The sequence below is a fragment of the Musa acuminata genome, chromosome BXJ3-5 (genome assembly GCF_036884655.1).
Source record: "Musa acuminata AAA Group cultivar baxijiao chromosome BXJ3-5, Cavendish_Baxijiao_AAA, whole genome shotgun sequence".
NCBI classification, from domain to species: domain Eukaryota; kingdom Viridiplantae; phylum Streptophyta; class Magnoliopsida; order Zingiberales; family Musaceae; genus Musa; species Musa acuminata.
This window is the reverse complement of record NC_088353.1, coordinates 2465744-2488517: the sequence shown is the minus strand read 5'-3', so window position 1 is coordinate 2488517 and position 22774 is coordinate 2465744. Positions and strand designations below refer to the sequence as shown.

Here is a 22774-nt window from a genome sequence, read left to right as displayed (position 1 = left end):
ATATGCTTATGTTGTATGTTTACTCATAATAAACTATTAATATAATGATATGTATAATTTAAGTTAAAAAAAAGTAATCAATTTTAGCCCTTATATTTTTTTGTTATGGACCACTTAAGCCCTTATGATTTTGTTCATGACTAAAAAAATCACATGGGTTAAAATAATTTTTTTTAAACTTAAATTATGTATGTTATTATATTAATAGTTTATTATGAATTAGACTATAACGTCTATTAACTTAGATTTGACAAGAAGAGCTATGTTATATTTTAAAAAATATGAGGATTATTTTAGACACATATAAACTATAATAATTTAAGTGATAAATGATTAAAATCACATAAACAAAAATAGATCTTAATTCAATAAAAAATAGTCGATTTACAATTATCAACGATGGAACAGAACTTGTCATTCGTCGAAGAATCTCTTTCGGTCGCACTCCTCCCCCTACTTCATCTCGCGCTTCTATTGCCTTCCCACGACAAGTTCTCTGTGTTTCTTATTAGCCACACCGAGCATGCCAAGGTTATGCTTCGCTCTGTGAAAGCACGACACACTGCGTCTAACATGTGCTTCACCGCTCACCCCATCAATTGAATCGCAATTGTGTCTCACTAAATTGCTCTTGTGCTTAACCAAAAGGCTTGATGAACTGAGCTGCATCTTGTCGAGTTGGAGGATCTATGCGTGAAATTGGTACTTGGCCATTTCCCAAGTTATTGAACTACAACTATAGCCTTGTCGAATCACCACTTTCCCACTTAATTGCATCCTTTTCGAGTTGTTGTGGCCACCTCCCTCAGTGAGCTATTGCTTGATCATGGAAAGCTGCAACTTGGCCTTACTCGGTTCTTGTGGCATTCCGACATGGTTAATTCTTGATGGTAACTCGTATTCGAATCGGTTATGAAATTTGTTTAATAGCCTTTTTGATTGTAGCCTCAATATACTAAAAGTAGAATATGATTGTTCTTTGATTCTAAGAATTCGAGTTTGTCACAAGCTATGAGTGGGCTTGGGAAAGAGCCCTATAAATACTTCACGAGGAGTGTTGGCAAAAGTTCTTTTGATGCTTAAGCTTATAAATTAGAAGACGAGTGATATATGTTTTGAAGAGTTTAGAGTCTATTTCTTTTGGATTGATATAGAACCATTGGCACATATCGTATCATTTCGGATGTTACGATCCAATTTAGTAAAAAAAATAAACAAAACTCGAACACCGATCAAAGCTCGTGAACGTGAGCTCTCATCTTGCAGAATGAATAGAATCATCATTATTGCCACCTTTATCATTGTCGTTCACCTTATCGCTACCATTTGATATTGTTGTCGCTATCGTTCACCATCACCTACCTTCCTAACACACTCTCTCCTCTTCTCCTCCTTCCCATCATCTTCTTTCCTTTTTGTCCTTCTCAATCGTTTTCATTTCATCTTCCTCGAGTACCTTTCATTCCTTCTTCCTCTTCGTCTTCTCTTTTGCCTTCACCGTTACTTTTTCTTCCTTCCTTCCACTTCGTTCCTTTTTTTATTGTCTTTCTTCATCTTCTAAATATTAATACGTATCAATATATCGTGTGTTGACTACTAATAGATATAAATCCGATATGTGATATTACATTCCTTCGTTCAGAGAGCTCTGATTGAGTTAGCACTTGAACCGTCAAAGTGTTGCGCTTGGTGTCACCGCACTGTCTACGTGGATCGCTCATCCTATACGCCAAGCTTTTAGTCCCACATTGGTGACATTAGCAAGAGGGCATCGGTAAGGATGCCATATAAACCATGATGCACCGATTAACCAAACCATGCAGCTGCGTGGTGGGCACAGAGCGAACTATTCTTTCGCCTTTTACTAAAGAATACCGTGTGCCCGTCACTCCAAGCAGCATACGCCAATTTTTTGAGGACCCATCCTATTCTGGCTGGGGCCCAATAAATTATTACTTAAATATTTATGTTTTTGGGGTGCGGCCCATACGTATACTCGGTGGGGGCTCGAAACCATTAATTAGTAATAAATTATTAATAAAATATATGTTTCATCTCAATCGATTTACTATTCTCATACAATTCATCCGGATAATTTTAGGGCCCATACGTATACTCGGTGGGGGCCCGAAACCATTAATTAGTAATAAATTATTAATAAAATATTTGTTTCTTCTCAATCGATTTACTATTCTCATACAATTCATCCGGATAATTTTAGGGCATAGTAAGTGTTTAAAAAATAATTTAATTTTTATGTCCAGGATTTTTACAAAATTCAGGTGACAAAAAATATTATTTTCCATGTCGGATAGGGCTAAAGTCGGGAGAGCGGCTCGACTCAATTAATCCAAATGTATTATAAAACTATTAAAATATTTTTCTAATTTATGATGGATTAAGAATATTTTTATATAGAAATTAATATTTTTAATATATTATGTGAATAAGTGTAACTCCAACGTAATCCGAGTGTGATGAATTTTATGGGTAATTTAGGATAATATATATTAATATTTTTATGATAACTCAAGATTTTTAGTTTTTATTATAAATTTAGGATGCTTTTATATAGAAATTAATATATATTTTAATATATTCTCTAAATGAGTGTAACTCGTAACTCGGGTGCAATGACTAATCTAGGTAATTTGTGAGGAGAACAAGAGGAAGGAGAAGGTGGTGGAGGGTAGGAAGCAAGCAATGAAAGAGTAGGAAGAACAAGGAGAGGCTAAGAGAGGTGGATGAAAGAGAGGGGAGGAGGTGGTAGAGTAGCGGGAAGAAGACGAAGCTAAGGGGGATGAAGAAATCAACCGAGAAGGGGGGAGGCAGTAGAGGTGGAGTGGGAGGAGTAAAGGTGGGGGTAATTTAGAAAAATCAAGTATAATCTAGGTTCAAATAGATCAAATTGAATATTTATGATTTAGTTGAATTGGTCTGGTGTAGTACATAAAAAAAAAAAAAATTGGTTCAATTCTAAAAATCAATCAAATCTAATTAAAAAATAATCATCATTTTTTTAAAATTTTTTATTGAGGATATTCTGATCAAAGCAAAAAAAAAATAGGGTGCCCCTTAATAAATATCAAATATTGGGGCATCATCTAGTAAAAACCCATTATTAGGGTTCTTCGATAAATTATATATATTTTTTTAAGATTTTAGTAATTCAATTGATGGATCATTTATTGATAAAATATATATAAAAAGGATAATTTTTAATAAAAATCTCTTATTTTTATTTTTTTTTATTAACATACCTTTTTCATTTATTCCTACAAAGCATCCCTGTTTTAAAAATAAAATAAAATTATTTTTGGTTTCCATAACATTGCCCTTCATCTTTGCCCCTGATTCATCACATCTGTCCCCCACTACTGCTCTCTTCATGTCTTCTCGCTCTTCACACATCCTCCCCTTCATTAGATTCTGGTATCATTAGCTTTCTTATCGAGTTGGTAGCTATGGACAAAAGGAGAGAGAAAGCAAGATAAGGATGATGGTGACCGTAACAATGAAGAAGAAGAGGTCAACAATGACGATAGGGTGGAGACAATGGGTGACAGTGAAAGTAGATGACCCAAAAGGGTTAAAGGAGTTAAAGAAAGAGAAAAAGGACGGAGGCACATATTATACAAATGCCACATCTATCTTTGTTCTTTGAGGCACCTATTACCAACCAAGAGAGAAAAAAACCCGTCACTTCTTTCGATTGTCTCGTCACCTTACTTTATTCTTCGAGACACCTATCATCAACTAAGAAAAAAGAAAACTCATAACTACTTGGATTTCCTCTTCCTCCAACACAGTGGCTTCTCTCGATTTGGTATGTTGCCTTTGGTGAATCAATTCATAGTAGTGTCACCTCAGTAGAATTCTACTCAAAGTATTGTGAAGTCATACAAGAGCTAGCTTTTAGTCCCACATTGGTAACATTAACAAGAGGGCACCGGTAAGGATGCAATATAAACCATGATACACGAATGAACCAAATCACGCAGCTGCGTGGTGGGCACAAAGCGAACTATTCTTTCGCCTTTTACTAAAGAATACCGTGTGCCCGTCACTCCAAGCAGCATACGCCAATTTTTTGAGGGCCCATCCTATATTGGCTGGGACCTAACAAACCTTAAGTTAAAAATATGTCTTTTTGGGGTGCCCATCGATTTACTAGTTGGGCCCCAAAACCATTAATTAGTAATAAATTATTAAAAAAATATTTGTTTCATCTCAATCGATTTTCTATTCTCATACAATTCATCCAGATAATTTTAGGGTATAGTAAGTGTTTAAAAAGTAATTTAATTTTTATGTCCAGGATTTTAGCAAATTCAGGTGACAAAAAATATTATTTTGGATGAGAATTTTGATACTTTCCGGCATTTAACAAATATCGCATAACATGATGTTGTTATTAATAATCATCATTAAATAGTTGAGAGGTTTTAATATAAATAAAATATCGAAGAACCAGTGACTCTCATCCAAAGAGATATTTTCTAGGGATTAATATGAAAAATACTATCAAGAACAACAAAATCGTCGTCTTTATGGATTTCATTGAACCCTTTTTACAACCATCAGAGGGTGGAAGGGAAACTCGTCACTTCTTGGCGGTTCGGATCAGACGATCGAGAACCCATTGGTAGCTCCTCTCGTCGCAGCACTCCTCTCCGTCCCCTCCCCCACGTCGAATAGGGCTTTGTCGGGGGAGCGGCTCGACTCAATTCGGAGATGAGAAGCGCTCTCCTGAGGCGTCTCTCCCGCGCCGTCCTCGCCTCCTCGAGTCCTTCCATCTCCTTCACTTCCTCATGCTACTGCAGATCCGTCAGTATCTTCTTCTTCTTCTTCTGCTCCTCTAATTAAATTTTCAAGCCGTATTGCAATACTTGGGTTTCACAGATTCCTTATCAAATCTTTCGTCTACTTGTTGATTCTTTGATCGATCTAGGGCATATTTCATCCCTTCTAATGATATTTCTTTTCTTTTTGGACACGTGGTTCTGTTGAGGATCTTAGACATAAACCTACGTTCTTGAAATGTGGATCATCCATTGATCTTTCTCTTTGAATTTTCTTTTCATCAATTGTTCTTCGTGATGTTCGTCATCCTCGGAAAGATTTCCACATGGTCGGTGTGCTAATTCAGTTTCTGATAAATATGGGTTGTCAGTTCTGCGAGTTAAGTACTTTTAATATCTCCGCCAAAATACGAGGAAGCGCATAATATGCCATTCGTATTTGACTATCAGAGATTTACCTCTTGAGCTCTCCATCCGTGTTACGACACTAGTCTTAACTACTTCAGTTGCACATCTAAATGTGATGAAGTGCATAATATGCCATTTGTATTACCTATATGAGATCTAGCTCATGGGTTTGCCACCTTCGTTACTGCAGTAGTTAGGAACTGAAAACGTCTATAGTTGTCAGATGGTCGAGTAGTAGACAAATAACCAATTGTTGCGCTGATCCCGTTCAGACTTATGTATTTCCAGTTTGTAGGGCATGATTTATTTGTATTTTATGGCACTGATTATTTCTTCTCAAAAAATGCATTTTACTATCTTGGGATTCTCAATTTACTGCTATTCTAGCTATCTTTTGAATTCTTACAAAGAAAATATACGGATCAAACAAACTTGGTTCATTAACTAGGATTTGTTAGGTATTTCTACTATTCACTTCATTGCATATGCTTCTAATTCCCAAGGATATAGTAGTTGGTTTTTCCTAAAAAGTATAATCATTTTTTTAGTTGGTCTATCTTGCGGCACACATATCTGTTTTTTTTTTCTCCTACATTTTATAAAAAAAATGTCTGATGGCAACCTTTAGCTATGTCCATCTTGTCATTTATACAATCTAACTACTCAAATTGTCTCATAGCTCGTTTGACATGCCACAGTTGTCAATTATTGCGCTGGAAGCTGTTGTTAATTGTATCTTGGATATTGATAATTATGTTACAAAATGCAGCTGCTTGACTGAATGGTAAAGGATCCAAACAACTATTCTGACACACTTGATCCATTTTACCACACTCTTTTGTTTTTTTAAACCCTTTGGATTATATGCCCATATGTTCAGTGCTCAGGTTGTGTGTTTTCTTGCTCTGCAATTTCCATACAATTGATGTTTTGATAATTGGATATATTCTCATCAGATAAGTTATTCAGTATGCAGTTTCAGCACCTTTAGTTGAGGATGAAGCACAAAATCAATCTTTGCGAGGTAAAGTTTAATGGGTTATTTTTTCAATAAACACAAAACATTATCTTGGTTTTTTAAAATAGAAGTACTTGATAATGTTACTCTATTAGTTAACTGATGAATGAAGTCCATGTGATTAATGTCATGGTTTTGGTATTATAATTTTGATGTAAATATGTTTTCCAAAATTAAACCCGACTTTATTGAATCTACAAAAACATAAGTTTTATTTGGGGATAAAGGAGAGATTGCTATATGCAGTTTAACTATGAAATCTTAGATTGCCAACCTTTGGCAAGGTCTCAAGAGTTACCATACAAGATTTCTAGAGTCATACCTTTCAATATTTGCAGCCTAACCATTTTGTCTGCTTGTGCAGGAACCAACAAAAGATCAAACCAAAACACTCTTGTCCTCATTTGTTATGCATGCATTATAATCTCGAAGTAGAATGTCCTAGGAAGACGATCTCTGTGCTGCTTGTAAGATAAGATGAACTTTTAACTATTTGCATATATCATAAGCCCTGCAGAGATGTCTGCTGGTATGCACATTACGAGCTTTACAAGCTGATGCTCCACAGTACCTCCTAAACAAGGGTAGAACATACATTAAAAAGTGATAAATCGGATGGCTGTCATGGAAATTAAACATTTAAATTAGTATATTATCCTGAGAGAGTGTTCTTCTTTAGAGAAGATGGTTCTAAGCACAATCAAAACCCAGCTGTTTCAGTCGTATATTCCAACTAGATCTTTTTTGAAGTTGTAGACACAATTTGTTCATGATTCATGGAACAAAGATTAGATATCCTGTGACAAGGATATAAAAACTGAATGAAGCCAAGCCTAAGGTACTTTGGAAGCTGCTTTCGGTTTTATATAAGGTTTTTAACTAGAATTAGCTTATATGTTGTCATTGACAGCATAGTTGTTTTAAGTCATTTTATCCTTTTTGTAGTTATCATTTTTTATGTAATGATTAAACATCATTAACCAGTTATACATGCTGTAGAGAAGGCCTAGGAGTTTCTTATGGATTAAACTGGGCTCTTGCTGCAAGAGGTGTAATTATAAAGGATAAGTCTTTTCATAACTTGCAGAAGTCTGAACTTCAAAAGAAAGGTGCAATCACAGTCGGTAATACAAAACTCATGGTGTCTTTTAGTTCTAGTGTCTTTTCTCTCCTTTGAGCTTCTATGATATTTTTCTTATCCAAAATCACACAGCTTGTCATCTGCATTTTGCAGAACATTTGGCTACTGTTCCACTTTATGTGAGAGGATGTACTTCTGGTGGAGGTCCAGAAATTTCGAACGCTCAATTTGGCAAAATTTTGAAACAGGTGAAGTAAGGTTTAGATGTCTGTTTGCCTTAATGGCTGTTTTCTACATTCACATAGAACCATTCTGTGATTTTGCTTTCGTCATACTCAATAATGTTGTTGCAATAAATTGTATAAGGATATGATTGATTTGTATTCATATTACAAGGATTGTGATATGTTATTGTGGTTGAAACAAGTAGTCTTAGTCAGTTTATGTTGTGTCCTCTGTTGGACTCATAAGTTGGCTCTGGTGGCAGTTTGATGTAGTTTAACTGGTTATTCATGTAATATCTAGATTCTTGTAGGTTTCTGTTAGGCCTTTTGAATTGGTATTTGTATTATATATTTTCAATATGGGATGTAGGTGTACGAGGATATCACATGTCAAAAAGCATAATTTGTTAGTCCTTTTCTCATCAGTACCTGTTGTTGACCTTTGTAAAGTTTTGTAACAAGAAATGAGCTTCCATGTTTAGTTGTCTGAAAAGCAAATTCGTTTTTAAAAATGTAATTATGATTTAAAGCATTTTGTAAAAATATATTGCTTTAAGAATCCTGTTGTAATTCAGTGACATGAGAGTGCAGAACGCCAAAGTTTTTCAAAATTTTCTAATGTAAAGTTTTCTTTGTTAGGGAAAACTGGAAAAGTTATCTAATAGCAAGGCGTTTCTAGTTCTTTCCTACTTTTATGACCATATAATTATCCAAATCTGTACTTTTCTCATTAAACTTCTAACAGCAAACAATTGCTGTTGTATGGTCACCAAATCCATTGGTAAGAACTTGACTGAAGATTATATTTTGAAAAAATAACTTGGCCAGAGATTCAGTCTTGAGAATCTAAAAGCTAATCAGAATGCTACTGTGATGACTTTGTTTTGTAAGATTCAGAGAATATGCTAAAACTAGGTTTCAAAGTAAATCATAGAAGGGGAAACAGAGTTTATCTTGGATTTACTATGTGATTGTCTTATATAGACATTTATTGTATTGTTTTCTGTTTGTTTAATCCAATATTTAGAATCTACTATGATAAGTATTATGTATGTTATTGAGTCACACTTGATAGCATATCTTGTTTTCTATTTCCATTAATGATTTCTCAAATCCTAAAAAAGTAATGTTATATTTTCTAAGAAAACTGTCAAAAATGTTTCATATATACGTAGCATTTCAGTTCAAATATTTGCACTCAATTACACTAATAGTGAAGTGGGCCTTTCTTATTTTTGGATTCTGATACAGGTTATTAGCAATGACTCACTCGAGTACTGAAAGATTTTATGCGGCTTTAGTTGCAAATATATGAAACTGTGACTCGTTGGCATTTGTAATGCGCTTATGTGAACTAAATTAATTATGGATCTGTATCCATTTGTAATGTGTTTATGTGAACTATTTGTTGCTTATGCATGCGTCTTTTTCTTTTTCTAGGTTACATCTCACATTTCATCAGTCTCGGATGTCTTTGTCCAAGATGGAGTAATTGGTTCATCTCCAAAATGTGACGTAAAGGTCCGTGTCATCAGTGATAATCCCTCTGCCATGCTGTCACTATCTAATATTTTATGGGAAACACCCAGTCGTGCAATTTCACATGACTCTTGCCCGTTGACAGTCTATATTGCTAGCTCAATCAGGTAGCAGCAGTTCTGTGTTTTACCTTATGATTGATTCTGCTTTCCAGTTTGTCTATGGATAGTTGACAATATGCCATTAAATCGTTGTATCAAGATCATGGTTCTTAATTGAGCCAGCTATGTCATTGTACGAGTGGACATGTGTAAAAAAAACCAGAAAAATATCTTGCAAGTAAGACTTTGGATGATGTGATGTGTTGAAGTATAGCCTTCCTGACCAATAAATATAACTTAGGAAGTCTGAGTATATTTCTATGTTGAAAGATCTCACCGTAAGTATTTATGGTCAAGTATCTAAATAGTATGTACCACACTTGAAAGTAAGATTCTCAATTTCGGTCCGTATCGGTGTACCGAGCCTTGCTCGATATGGTACATACCGAGGTGTACTGGTGGTACACCCAAAAATAAGTTGAAAAAACCTCCAAAAATACCTAGAGGTAATGGTCCAAAAATACCGAGATGTACTGATTGGTATGCCTCAGTAACGGTTGAAATCCGAGGCGTACCGATCGGTACACCTCGATAATAGTCGAAACTGGGGTATATCGATCGGTACACCTCGATAATAGTCGAAACTGGGGTATATCGATCGGTACACCTCAGTAACAACTGGATTTCGACTGTTACTAGTCGGTACAGACCCTGTATCGCCCGATATGGGTCAAAACATTGGTACCGCCGGGTAAAGGGCGCTCCGTATATCGGTATCCTCTCGGACTAGTATGTACTGTCCGGACTGGGTGTTACACATCGAAATTGAGAATCTTGCTTAAAAGCATTATACCTGAAAATCATTTCTAAGGGGAGGTGTGGATTTTATCAAATACATTTAATTTTATTAATTCCTTCACTCTTCACTCTACACAAACCAACAATAACTACAAGAAAATGCTTGTCAATAATTTCTTCTCACCTTGCCTTCTTATGCGTGGAGGATAGCAAATGCACTGGTGGTCTTAACTTGTTTGTGAGAATGGTTTCTTGTCGTCTTAACGATATGAATGATGCACACATATAACTATTGCTTGTCTAAATCATGAAGAATAAAAAAAAGAAGAAAAGCATAACATGTTAGGTGGAATTGCTAAAAGTTTGACATCGTGGGTGTTGGATTTTGATGTGGACCAGAGACAGCATTCATTTTAGCTGTATATTCTTGCTGCAGAAAATGACTTCTGAGATTATTCTTTTGTTTCATTAGCACAGTCAGCATCTACAAGAGGGATGTAACTATATTATCTGATTTGGGCTATCTGTGATCAACATCTTGTGCATGCAACTTACGTTCCGTTTGCTTTTTTACTGTTCTTACAGTTCAAGTGCTATGGATTTTCTAAGGATTGGCTCACAAGCATCTAATGGATTTGCAGCTGCTGATGTAGAGCGTTCATCACTTATCATATGTGGTAAAGCTTTTGCTGATGCTACTGCTGTGAAAAATGCTTTAGCTGCTTTGGCTGCTCCTGTAATATTTGCAAGGGAGGGCTTGCCTCTTTCTGCCAGGTAGCAACTATTAAATCATTCCTGATGTCATTGTTCATGTTCTGCTGGTAACTCATATAAGATTTGTCTTTGTTAGGCTTCTTGTATCTGGTGATTCTGTGATTTTGCTGTTTGCTCCAGAAGATACTATCAAGAAATGTGCAGAGCTCTTCAAATCTCTAGTGTCTGTAGATACTGGTGTGATACTTTCTTCTCATGGCACTGCACCATTTTTCCAAACCAAGGATTCCGCAGCATCAAATTTGCTAAAGAAACCATCTTCTGTAATCTTTGCCACAGCTGATAGGTGATGTGAAAATTTTATTTTCGTTATCTTTGATAGATATGATTTCCTTTTACAAAAATTACCATCTGATTTCATTAAGAAAGAACATTAAGCTTCTTATGGCTATACTAGTCCTATCATTAGTGTAATACCCTGGCAATCTTGTAATTTGACATAATAAGTCAAACCTAGGGCTAGGGTTAAGCCACCATCCCTTTCTCTCATGGTAGAGAATGCACTGAGAAATGAGGAGAGAAGATGCTAGGGCATCACCTACCTGAAACAAAGGTAGGGAGCTAAATTCTTGACTTTCCTACATCCTCCTTTTTTTCTTGCTAATATCCTGTTTATGTTTCATTGATGTTTGTTCTCATATCATGATTTATGTTTTATTTTATGGTGACCTTTAAGATTGATATGAATATGATATGTTAGGTTGATATAAATTCATAAAGCAAATTTGTGATTTATTAGCTCTCTTGATTAATAAACTATATTTTTATCATTGAGATTAGATCCTGAGAAGTTTATTATAAAAAAAAAATGAGAAGAGAGTGATAAACCATTGCTCATTAACTAGTGGTTGACTATAACAAATTATTATTTAATATAAGATAAATAATGTGGAGAAAATAAAGAGGTAAGTCACGGGGATACTAAGGAAGAAGGAAATAACGGAGAAAAGAAAAACAAAATAAAAGATCTAAAAAAATAAACAATTATATAATGTGATATTAAAGGCGAACCAACCATTATATGAGTAATTAAACGATTTCAAGGATCATATACAAAAGCATTATATAAAAGACTTTGAATAAATTAAAGGTCAATTTAATAAGAAAGAATGATTAAATGTTAGAAATGGATCCAAATTATGTTAAGGATGATTTATATTGTCATGAGAACTAATTTTTAGTATGCAACTGATTCACAAAGACTAGGGATTTGATTGTAATATATAGGTACTGATCTGTAAGGTTCCAGGGATCTGTGTGAAATTTTTAGGGACTGATGTAAATCAAATTATATCTTTTCTATTTTGAATTCAAATTTAATGACCAATGGATTCTTTACTTTTTTTAAAAGCTATTTTAAGAATACAATTTGTAATAAAGCTTCTCATCTTTCTTTCAAGTGATTTCAATAATACAAATTAAAATTAGTTAGAATGAAGTGTATGGAGCTTCCTTTAGTAAAGGATCAAGAACTTGTTGTTGTATCACAATTATTTTTATGATGTCATATATAATTTAACATGTGTCACTTTGATATGTTGTTCTTTTGTTATAATAAAATCATGATGGATGAGGTTATTTGGAGGAAACGGTATTAAGGTTTTATATTTAATATTTTTCATACATTTATTGTTCCAAAAGAAAAGAAAAAAATTAAGCAACAATAAGGTTCACGAAAGAAAATTATAATTAATAATAAATAGTGAAAAAAGAGAAAGAACAAAAAGATGAAGGTTAAAGACAATAAAGGAAAAAGAAAGAAGTAGAATATAAATAATAACTAAATATAAATAAATAAAGAAAAGGAAAAAAAAAGAAAAAAGGGAAAAAGAAAAAAGTAAAGAAAAAAATATAGATAAAGATCTTATAAGAGCAATATTTATAAATAAGAAAACAAAATCCTACATACAAGAAGGAAATAGTAATAATGATAAGTGATATGTTAAAAATAATAACAATAAGGAATACAAATTGAATAATTATATCAAAAAATGGAGACGACGAATAAGAGGATATTTTCTTCCTTGGAATTAAATCATTGCAAATTTGCAATGATTAAGACATAACAGTTCTCTTGGAGTATCTTATATATAGATAACATAAATATATAGGTTTGATCCTCAAATCTCATTTTATCTTTCTAGCCCTCCTGTTAAATTTATAACAGAATACATGTTGATTAAATTATGACATGCAAAACTTATGGAAATAAAAACATATTCTAACATGCTCGTTTAGACCTACATCTAAGGCAAGCAAAAACTTAGAATAACTAAGGATTTGATGGGTGTATTACTTTTAACTTAAGCTTAAGCTAAAGTTAACAACTCAAAATGGTTAAGTTGAAGTTAATAAATCAATTATTCCATCAAGTCAAGTCGAGACACAGATTATATAAATCGACCAAAAAAATGCACCATGAATTACAATATAGGTGTAAAGCTTAACTCTTGCATGAGTATAAGTAAAATATTGATGATATAATAAATAATTCATGAGGAATGTAGTTAGGTAAATATGATTCTTAAATCTTTTCAACATATGATATGAATAAATCTCAACCCTTATGTAGAGTTAAATTGTCCCTTTAATCTTACATTTAGTAATGATAAGCCTCAATGATGTTTAACCTGAATTTGCTAAATTAAATCGAGTGCTTAATAGATGTGTAATAAATAATATTTCATTTAGGTACATATAATTAAACAAAATAAAAAATAGAGTACTTAGTTAAAATAATATGAATAAATTCTTGGTTAATAATTAACTTGACTAATTTGAGTGACATCTAACCCTTTAATCATTTTAAACATAAGGTTTAAGCATATATTTTATTATATGAAGAATCGTTATGCTTGAAATATTAGTTTTATTATGTAAAAATAATCAATATTCATGATGTATTACGTTATCCATTGTGGTTAAATATTAATTTCATGTCATATATGAATATACAAAGTTGAGTTAATGTTTGGAGACTTAATGTTATCCTTGTATTAAAATTTTACTATGCATGCATTCAATGAATCTTGTGACTATGCATACATTTGATGAATCTTGTGTTTAAAATATTAATTTTATTTTATTCGATATATGATATGATAAATGTTTATATTACTTGTGTTTTAAAATACTTAAATGATTAATTATTTAATTCATATTCATGCAAGGTTTCGTATCGTATCGATGTTTCGAGCTTTGCTCGGTATGATATGGTACGGGTGTATCGAGCGGTACGCGAGGTTGTAATGCTCGGTATTTGTATATGTATATATTATAATATAATATAATATAATATAAAAAAGAAAAGGAGGAGTACACTACCTCGGCAACGTCGCCTCCTTTCTTCCCCTCATCACGTCAAACGAGGAGTAGAATGTGGTCTTCTTATATGCGGCATTCAGCGAAGACATTGAAGGCCGCAAACATCTTTGGCCTTCGACGCGACGTGATGAGGAGAAGAACGTGGTCTTCTTCTCATCTACAGTGTTCCGTGAAGACGTCGAAGGCCGCAGACGTCTTCGGCCTTCGGCAAAGAATGCAGCGAAGGCCGTAGGCGTTTCCGGTCTTCGATGAAGAACGTGGCGAAGAAGAAGCCGAGTCGTTGCCTCTTCGTTACTTGCTGGATCGGGATCGTCGAGGGAGGGCGTCGTCAAATCGGAAAGTGTTGAGGTTCTCTCACTTCTTCGAGTGCCTTCTCCCTCTTCTCCCTCGACGCTTCTTCTTCCCTCGCCGTAGCTAGGCTGATACCACCCGATAGCGGGCGGTCCACGTATCGGTCTATTGGCAGACCGGTATGTACCACTCGTATCTCGAAATTAAAATCCTTGTATTCATATGTCAAAAATCTTGAATCGTAAATTGGTGTGTTCCATAAAGATACCTATATAATTGTGCATAGCCATAGTACATTATATATTTATTATAAATAAATATATAATTTCAAGTTAGGTTCTTAGTAGTTCTAGTTCTTACTATGGACATATACCTCGTTGCAGATTCCAAGGGTGGCAGACCTTCAAACCGACAAAAGAATGATATTTAAATCCACCGAGGAGGAGACAATGAGATAGTATAAGTAAGAGAGTTAAAAAGATTAATTTTGCTAAAATAAATTGATTTTCATAAATATTATGTGAATGATGTGTTATCATCATGTGATAAATATCCCCTTAGGTAACAAACTCGTGACCCATCACGTTAGATAATATTAAAGTTCAACGGTGTTGTCCACTAGATGGGGCTAGTTATCTCGTGTTTAGTGCGTACCCAAGTTTCATAATTGTTCTTATTTTTGTATGAACAAAAGAATGAACAAGAGTGTATATATATATTATAGCATGTGATATGAGAAAAGATGAAAGGAGAAAAAAAAGAGAAATTTATGATATGTAATATGAAGTTGACCCTCATATGTATTAAACGTGATGTGGTATTTGTTAAAGCAATATTAACTCATGACATGTGACCGAATATGCTATGTAATATGCAATTGAAATAATGCATGGATAAGTGGACATCATGCACGATTGATATTATAATTTTTTATCACATCAATATATGATCAATACGTGATAGTTATAAATCATATATTATAATTAATTTTATTCGTTGATGCTCTACTCACGTATGACATAAGACCCTTACATTTGTTGATAATGATTCAACATATTATTAATGCCTCATTTGATCTTTATCTTATTCTCTATTGGGCATTTGGGCTAAAAAGTTTTTTAGCCCAAATATATTTGTTTGAAGATAGCATGATATTAGAGCAAGAGCTGAAGGAGAAGGACTATTCGAGGTGAAGGTGGATTTGGTAATTAATTATTGTTGTAACAGATGTATTAATTTTAAGAAAAATGTTATACAACTATGTGAAAAAGGAATTTAGTTCATGCATGATCTGTCATGCCCCGATCTGACCTAATTCGAATCTCAAGAAGATCAAAAAATTTGTATTTTCGTGTGAGTACGAATGCCAGTAGAGAATAGGATAAGAAATTAAATAAAGCATGCCATAATATGTTGAATCATTGTGAACACAAGGATCTATGTTATGCATAGAAGTGTCAATGAATAAAATTAACACATTAACCAGAGTATGTTTTATATATCATAACAAATGGTTTATAACTGTCACATATTGATTATATGTTGATGTGATAGAAATTATCATATCAATCATGCACAATTGATACTTATTCATATATTATTTTAATTACATATTACATGTCGTACAATGTTGCATGTCATGGATTAATACCATTTTAGTACAGAACACATTATGTTTATTATGCATCATGTAATAAGGATCAACTCCATGTTACACGTCACACATCTTTTTTTTTTTCCTTCTTCTTCTTCTCATATCATGTTACACTATATACATATACTCTCTTATTCATATAAGAAATAAAAGCAATTATGGAACTGTATTAAACCCGAGGTTACTAGCCCAGTAGCCCTGTCATGTGGACAACATTTTTGATAGGCTTAAACGTTATCTCAAGTGTTGGGTTACAGTTTTAGCACCCTTTAGTACATTTCTTAGAGTATGATAGCATATCACCCTTGTTGACATAATATTTATAAAAGTTAATCTATTTTAGTAAAACTATTCATTTTAATTCTCTTACTAAAATTACTACCTGATTCAACTTATAATATCTCATTACCTCCGAGCCTTCGTCTTGGTAGACTTAAATGCCATCCCTTAATCTGAAGGTTTACAACCCTTGGAATCCATAATGAGATATTAGTCTATAGTAAGAGAACCTAACTTAAAATTATTTATATAATTAATATATAATGTTCTATCTATTGTCAATAATGTATAATTATATATGCATCTTTATGGAGCACACCGACACTTATAGTTCATGATTTTTTGTATATGAAAATAGACTAAATAATTAATCATTTAACTATTTAATAACACAAGCAATATAAACATTCATCATATCACATATCGAATAAAATAAAATTAATATTCAAACACAAGATTCATCGAATGAATGTATGATTAAAATTTAATATGGGAATAACATTAAGTCTCTAAACATTAAATCATAATTTAATACATGACATGAAATTAATATTTAACCATTATGAATGACATAATATATAAAATATGAATTTTTCAACATAATAAGTAAAATATTTATTTAGTTTTTAACAAAACTAATATTTCAAGCATAATAATTTTTCATTTAACAAAATATATGTCCAAATCTTGTGCTAAAAATGATTATAGGATTAGATGACACTCAAATTTATGTTTCTATTTCAATTAGTCAGGTTGACCATCAACCGACAATATATCCATATTATTTTAACTATAATAATCTATTTTTTATTTTATTTAATTATATGTACTATAAACACTTGTAAATAAATAAGAGATCAATTATTAGACATAATCAAACTCTCGATTTAATTTAGTAAATTATGAATTAAATATTCTCGAGGATTATCATTACTAATGTGAGATTATAGTGTCAATTTAACTCTATATAAGGGTGTGAGATTTCTTCATTTCATATATTGAGAAGATTTAATAAATCATATTTACTGTTCCTCAAGAAATATTTATTATATCAACAACATGATTACTTATATTCATGTATAGAAGTTAAGTCTAAACCTATACTTTAATTCATGGTTTACATTTTCCTGGTCAGTGATGTTCTTTGTTTCCATACTTAATCAAGAAGCATTATAATATAAATTTAACAAATCAAAATGTGCATGTCAAAATATATAATTGGTTATTATTTTTCTTTAGATCTTGTATTTTGTTTTCCTTTTGTTGCTTATTTCCTTCTTAGTGACTTCCCTCTTTGTATCCTTCGTATTATTCTCTTATGCTAAACAATACTTTGTTGTGGTCAATCACTAGTTGATGGGCTCTAAGTCCTCTCTTTCTCTTCGCATTCTCATTCTCTTTTTACAATAAATTTCTTATGATCTAATCTCAATAATAAAAGTATAGTTAAATAATCTAATCTTAATAATAAAAGTTTTGTTAGAAAATCAAGAGAGATTTAAGATGATTTAAATCACAAATTTTACTTTATAAATTTATATCAGCCAAATATATCATATTCTATATTAATCTTAAGATCATAATAAAATAAAATATAGATCGTGATATGGGAAGAGAATATCAATGAAACATGAATGGGATATTAAAAATAAAAAGAGGAGGATGATGCATGAAAGTTAAGGATTTGGATCCCTACCTTTATTTCTTGTAGATGATGCATTGGCATCTCCTCTCCTCCCTCGATAGTCGCCTGCTCTATCACGAGAGAAGGATGGTGGCAACAAATAAAGGGGGATTAACCCTAACCTTAGGTTTTTCTCATTATGTCAAATTAAGGCATTACAGTTACCCAGCATGGGCATCCTTTTTTCATAGGTGTCGTTAAATTGTAATTCCCTAGGGTTTTACAGCTTAAAGATATTAGAAAAAGTTGTGTTTTTATTATTACACAACAATTTTATTATGGAACTCCTGTTCGTTTGTATGATAGTCCTGTGGTCATTTTTTAGTCTTTCTGTAATTACAGTTTACTACTTGGAACATGTCTTGATTATTACCTTTTTTTTATTATTAGTTTTAATGATTACAAAGTAATTTTTTTAATTACTTTCAATTGTTCGGAGTGCTATACCTTTGGAATTGCAGTGTAAATTCACTTCTTAATTAATACAGTCTTCTATTCTGTCATATTTCTATGTCAACACGTTTACCTCCAGTCCTGCATTTTCAACCATGTGTATCATGTTGGACAAGTATGATCGTTCGACAAAAGATCTGTAAACAAAGCCTTTTACAAATTTTATATGCAAGTACTAAACTGCGTTGTATATAGAAGTTGGCTGTATTTTTCTTATCTACTTGAATGATGGCATAGCAAGAATGACCATTCGTCTGATTGCATAATGATGCTAATTACTATTACTTTCTACCAACAACTGATTCATTGTTTGAATTGCAGTACTGGTGTTTTTCCTTTGATATCAAAGCTCTCTCCAGGTCAAGCTGCATATCACTTCTTGGCTGGATATCAGGAAGGTAAGTTTGTGCCTGCATACATCCAGGGCCCCTCACCTATTGATTTACTGGAGCTTGCAAAGGCACTTTTCCTAGAGGTGTGGCTACTAGACTTTGAACTTTTGTAGATGCAGCAACATTTTAATATCTTGTTCCTGTTCATAACTAAGATCTGTAAGACATCTTAACTATCTCATTCTTTTGCAGTTGATAGAAAATGAGATCCCCTCGTTCCTGATTAATGTCAGTGACAGTGGAGAGCATATCACTGGTGCGTTGGAGGATGAGATTCTATGGAAAGAAACCTTCCCTTTACATAATGCTGATTAATTCAATGTTCTTATGGAACTTAGGCAAGGAGTATATGGAGCTGGTGGAGTCAACTTTCTCTGGTAAATTGTCTGATAGCAAACCAAATGCTTCAGATGCCAAGGGTAATCATATTTCTACATCATTTCTTCCCATAAATGCTACAAACCTTGACTCAATCAATGGTCAATGCCAACATATAGCATGAGTTACTGACGTGGTGTGCATCCAGAAGTTCATCAGACCCAACCCCGCCACCTGTCGTCCACTGGATGCATGCCACGGCCAAAGCTCATGCCTTCAGTTTGGCACCAAGTTATAATTTTTAGCCTCTCATTTTCCTCGAATTTGGCCTTTTTAAAAGTTGTTCTATTGCAGTTGCAAATCTCAAAGGGAGGTACAAAAGCTTTCTATCAAGGAAATTCCACTATTTACCTGAGGAATTCTTCTTCTGACAATTCCTGGATGTTAGTTGCTTTTATCAAGTTTATGTTGTGCACTGACTCAAGGGAAAGTAATTTGCTCATACTACTACTAGTTTCAACTATTGTCATACTGATCCTCGGTTACAATGTCTGTTCTGTTTAATTATTCTTTTTTCAAAGTGTTAATATAAAAAATGAGCAATGTTAGCAGTAAGCATTTACATAAGCTGGTCCCAGAATCTGTGAAAATGAACATTTTTCATCTTTTGATTTGAGGAAGATGTTTGCAATCTACATTTTCGTGCCATCCAGCTTCTCCAAAATGTTTGCAATCTACATTTTTGTGCAATCCAGCTTCTAAATTGTCTGTTGCATTAAATATTTGTGTGTATTAGCTAATTGTGATAGGATAAACATGTAAAAGCCTTTGTGTCGAAGATTAATTATAGATTATCTTTTATAATTAATCAATCTTTAGTATCTGGAATCTTGATCCTTATACTTTTAAGTTATATTAAGATTTTTATACTTACGAAAATAAAATATTTAATCTTATTTTTTTTTTTTTTATTCAAATCGTTAAATTCATCAATATAATCGGTGATGTGACAAGAAATTAGATTAAATATTTTATTATCATAAGTATAAAAAATTTTAATATAAATTTTTAAAATTTAAAGATCGAAATATTAAAGATAATTAATTACATGAAATAATTTATAATTAATCATTTTGAAGGCACTCTTCATACCAAGTTTTTTTTTTTAGTACTTGCTCTAGCAAACTACGAAACAAGAAACTTAGCATTTGGTTTCGGTTGATCATTCAAGCCTTAGAAGTTGAATGATGGATGATACCTCTGTATTGCATTAAAACAAAGGATTAGCTTTAAGAGTATCTCTCAATATGCACGTTGCTTAGACATCTTGGTCACATAACGCAGAAGATGCTCGTGTACTGCACGCTCACAACTATATAGACATTCACCGCAAAGGATACAACAGAAGCGAAAAAGGAAAGAAGACAAAAAGCAACTGCAAACACATCAGCAACTGTCCTCTCCTACACCTTCCGACTCTTCCCGACTACTGACCGCCTATGTACGTCCTATTCTCAGATCGAGTCAGACCGCATCAAAAAGCTTCCGCCAGCGGTGACGATACCTGCATCGTCCCCTTCTCTTCCTCCTCCTCGGCGTCCCACAAGAAATGCGCGTAAGAGCCCAGCACGAAGCTACAAGCACACAGCCACATATGCCATAAGATCAAATGGTTCAGGTGGAGAGATGGGTTTATTTGGGGGTGAAGGGAAGAAGGAAGCGTACCAGTCGTCGGGGGAGGCTTCGACGGCGCGCTCGAAGTAGGCTTCGGCCCTCTCCCCGTCTCTGTGAGTCTCCCACACCAGCTTGCCGTAGAGCGACAGCACCTCGCCGTCGCCTGGGCTCGCCAGAATCGCCCGCCCGTAGTACTCTTCCGCACCCTTTGCATCTCCTTCCACCTTTGCAGACGAAGTGAACGGAGCAAAAAGCTCAGCTTTTGTTACCCGCGCTAAAAGTGCGACCTCGAAGTGGCGTAAAATTGGAATCTCAGCCACTCACCTCATGCAGGAATCTTCCATAGTTCCTCAAGAGAAGCGCGCTCGAAGGGTCGGACCGTAGCATCCGCTGGTAATGCTCTGCAATCCTCCTGTTGTGGTTCTGATCGCCGCCTCCGCCGCCGCCCCTCCCCCCGCCGACCTTCCTCCCCTTGCCAATCCCCCCGCCGGAACACACCACTTGCTCCACCTGCGGAATCGCCGGAACCGCGACTCCGATATCGAACCGGTTCGCCTGTAAATCCACCTGCCCCGGGCGGTTCGATGGAATGAGGTCGCCCTCCGACCTGGCTCGCCGAAGGAGGCGCCCCTCCCTCCCCACCTCTGCTTCATAGTGGAGCGCGGCAGCGCACCGGGATCGCGGCTGCAGCAGCAAGCCGCTCCGGTTCCGCCGAAGGAACGATATCCCGGCGGCGGAATCCCCATATCTCCCCGGCTCGCCAAGGAACGAGCAGGAACGGGTTAGGATCGCTGCTGTCATTGCCGTCAATGAGAGCTCACTCGGTCTGTAGGATGCCTGGTCTTCTCGTCGACTGAACCTACTGGAGGCCGAAGCCTCTGCTTTATACCCATCACTTGACGGCGTCACGGGTACCGGCGAGTGCGTGGCGGACGCGCGTGACGGCCTCCCACGTGACACAAGAAAGCCTTTTGCTTGGGGGACGTTACAAGGACGGGGACACGTGGAGGTAGACGACACGAAGGCGGTGAGGGGCACGGGGGGTACGCACGAGGGGGACGGCGCAGGAATAGCCACGTGGGGGACTTTTCTTGTTATTGTCCCAATTTTGGGTGGGTAAAAGCAAAGTGGAGTCGAGATTAATCACCTACAGCTATCGCGTGTTGTTGGATTTCCAGGTTCGAAAGGCACAGAGATTTGGAATGCAGGCTTTGTGTGTCTCTTCTGATGTTCATGTAAAACACCATGGGATCTTCCCAATGACGCCCATAGAATTTAGCAATCAAACATTTAGTACTTGATCAAAATAGGAAACAGGGCCAAATCCTTGGAAATATGCTTCAAACTGGGTGCTACTGCTTGCAGAAACCGGGGGAATGGTGGTGGTGGTATTTTACCCTTTCCTTTTTATGGGAGAGAGAGAGAGAGAGAGAGAGAGAACAAAAGCCCGGTGACCATCATCGTTCTGCCGATGAGAACCCGGAATCCTCCGAAACAACAGGCTCTGCCGAAGGAAAACCATCATGGCTCCTTCCCGGTTTCATAGTCCCTGCATCGATTCGAGACTTGTAGTAAGCCTATTTGGGGTTGGATTGTGAGAGAATGAATGTGTCGACATTCCGGTGTGCATGTAAACGACCGGCCCACTCAGTCAGGTCCAGTTGGAGAACGCATGTCAATCTTTGCTGCGTCTGGACGAGATGCTCTTTTGTCTTTCTTTCTTCCTTCCTTCCTTCTCTGTTGCTGTGAATGTGCATGTAGTCCTGCGAAAGCTATGGCAGGAGTAGATGCACTTGAACTTGTGGCCTGCAGCAGCGCTTCCGGACCTTGTCGATTGTGTGATATTTGATGATCGAATGAATGTTCATCGAGTTGGAAGACTTAAGATGAGGTAGACAAAGGTATTATATATATATATATTATGGTGAATAATCTCGATTACATATAATATGTTTGTTTGGCTTATAACTTAGAAACTTAAGTTTTTGATTATAATCAGTATCGAAATGAGGTAGATAGA

General features: G+C 34.9%; 2 protein-coding genes and 2 non-coding genes across 6 annotated transcripts; 3 read left to right on the top strand and 1 right to left on the bottom strand.

The window, feature by feature from the left end:
- Window positions 1-1821: 1821 nt before the first annotated feature.
- LOC135639239 (U5 spliceosomal RNA) lies at window positions 1822-1936 on the top strand. The gene has a single exon (XR_010496868.1). It is a non-coding gene; the product is annotated as a U5 spliceosomal RNA (small nuclear RNA).
- A 2063-nt stretch (window positions 1937-3999) lies between these two features.
- Window positions 4000-4115, top strand: LOC135639237 (U5 spliceosomal RNA). Its single transcript, XR_010496866.1, has one exon. It is a non-coding gene; the product is annotated as a U5 spliceosomal RNA (small nuclear RNA).
- Window positions 4116-4542: 427 nt separating this feature from the next.
- LOC135581575 (uncharacterized) lies at window positions 4543-19775 on the top strand. 3 transcript variants are annotated; one of them, XM_065152605.1, is made up of 11 exons: window positions 4548-4827; window positions 6180-6234; window positions 7233-7352; window positions 7463-7557; window positions 8974-9179; window positions 10497-10685; window positions 10762-10971; window positions 18692-18845; window positions 18955-19018; window positions 19101-19181; window positions 19435-19775. In XM_065152605.1, exons 1-11 carry the CDS (start codon window positions 4735-4737, stop codon window positions 19509-19511), a joined length of 1344 nt encoding a protein of 447 aa, XP_065008677.1. In that variant the 5' UTR covers window positions 4548-4734; the 3' UTR covers window positions 19512-19775. The 3 variants fall into 3 exon arrangements, with proteins under 3 accessions (XP_065008679.1, XP_065008676.1, XP_065008677.1); XM_065152607.1 differs by lacking the exon at window positions 19435-19775 and having other exon boundaries at window positions 4543-4827; window positions 7233-7337; window positions 19101-19428; XM_065152604.1 differs by lacking the exon at window positions 19435-19775 and having other exon boundaries at window positions 4546-4827; window positions 19101-19428.
- A 641-nt stretch (window positions 19776-20416) lies between these two features.
- On the bottom strand, window positions 20417-21624 carry LOC135637699 (uncharacterized). The gene is made up of 3 exons (XM_065150422.1): window positions 21079-21624; window positions 20806-20978; window positions 20417-20714 (listed from the first exon to the last, which is right to left on the bottom strand). The coding sequence occupies exons 1-3, from the start codon at window positions 21553-21555 to the stop codon at window positions 20615-20617; spliced, it is 750 nt and encodes a 249-aa protein (XP_065006494.1). The 5' UTR covers window positions 21556-21624; the 3' UTR covers window positions 20417-20614.
- Window positions 21625-22774: the final 1150 nt, after the last annotated feature.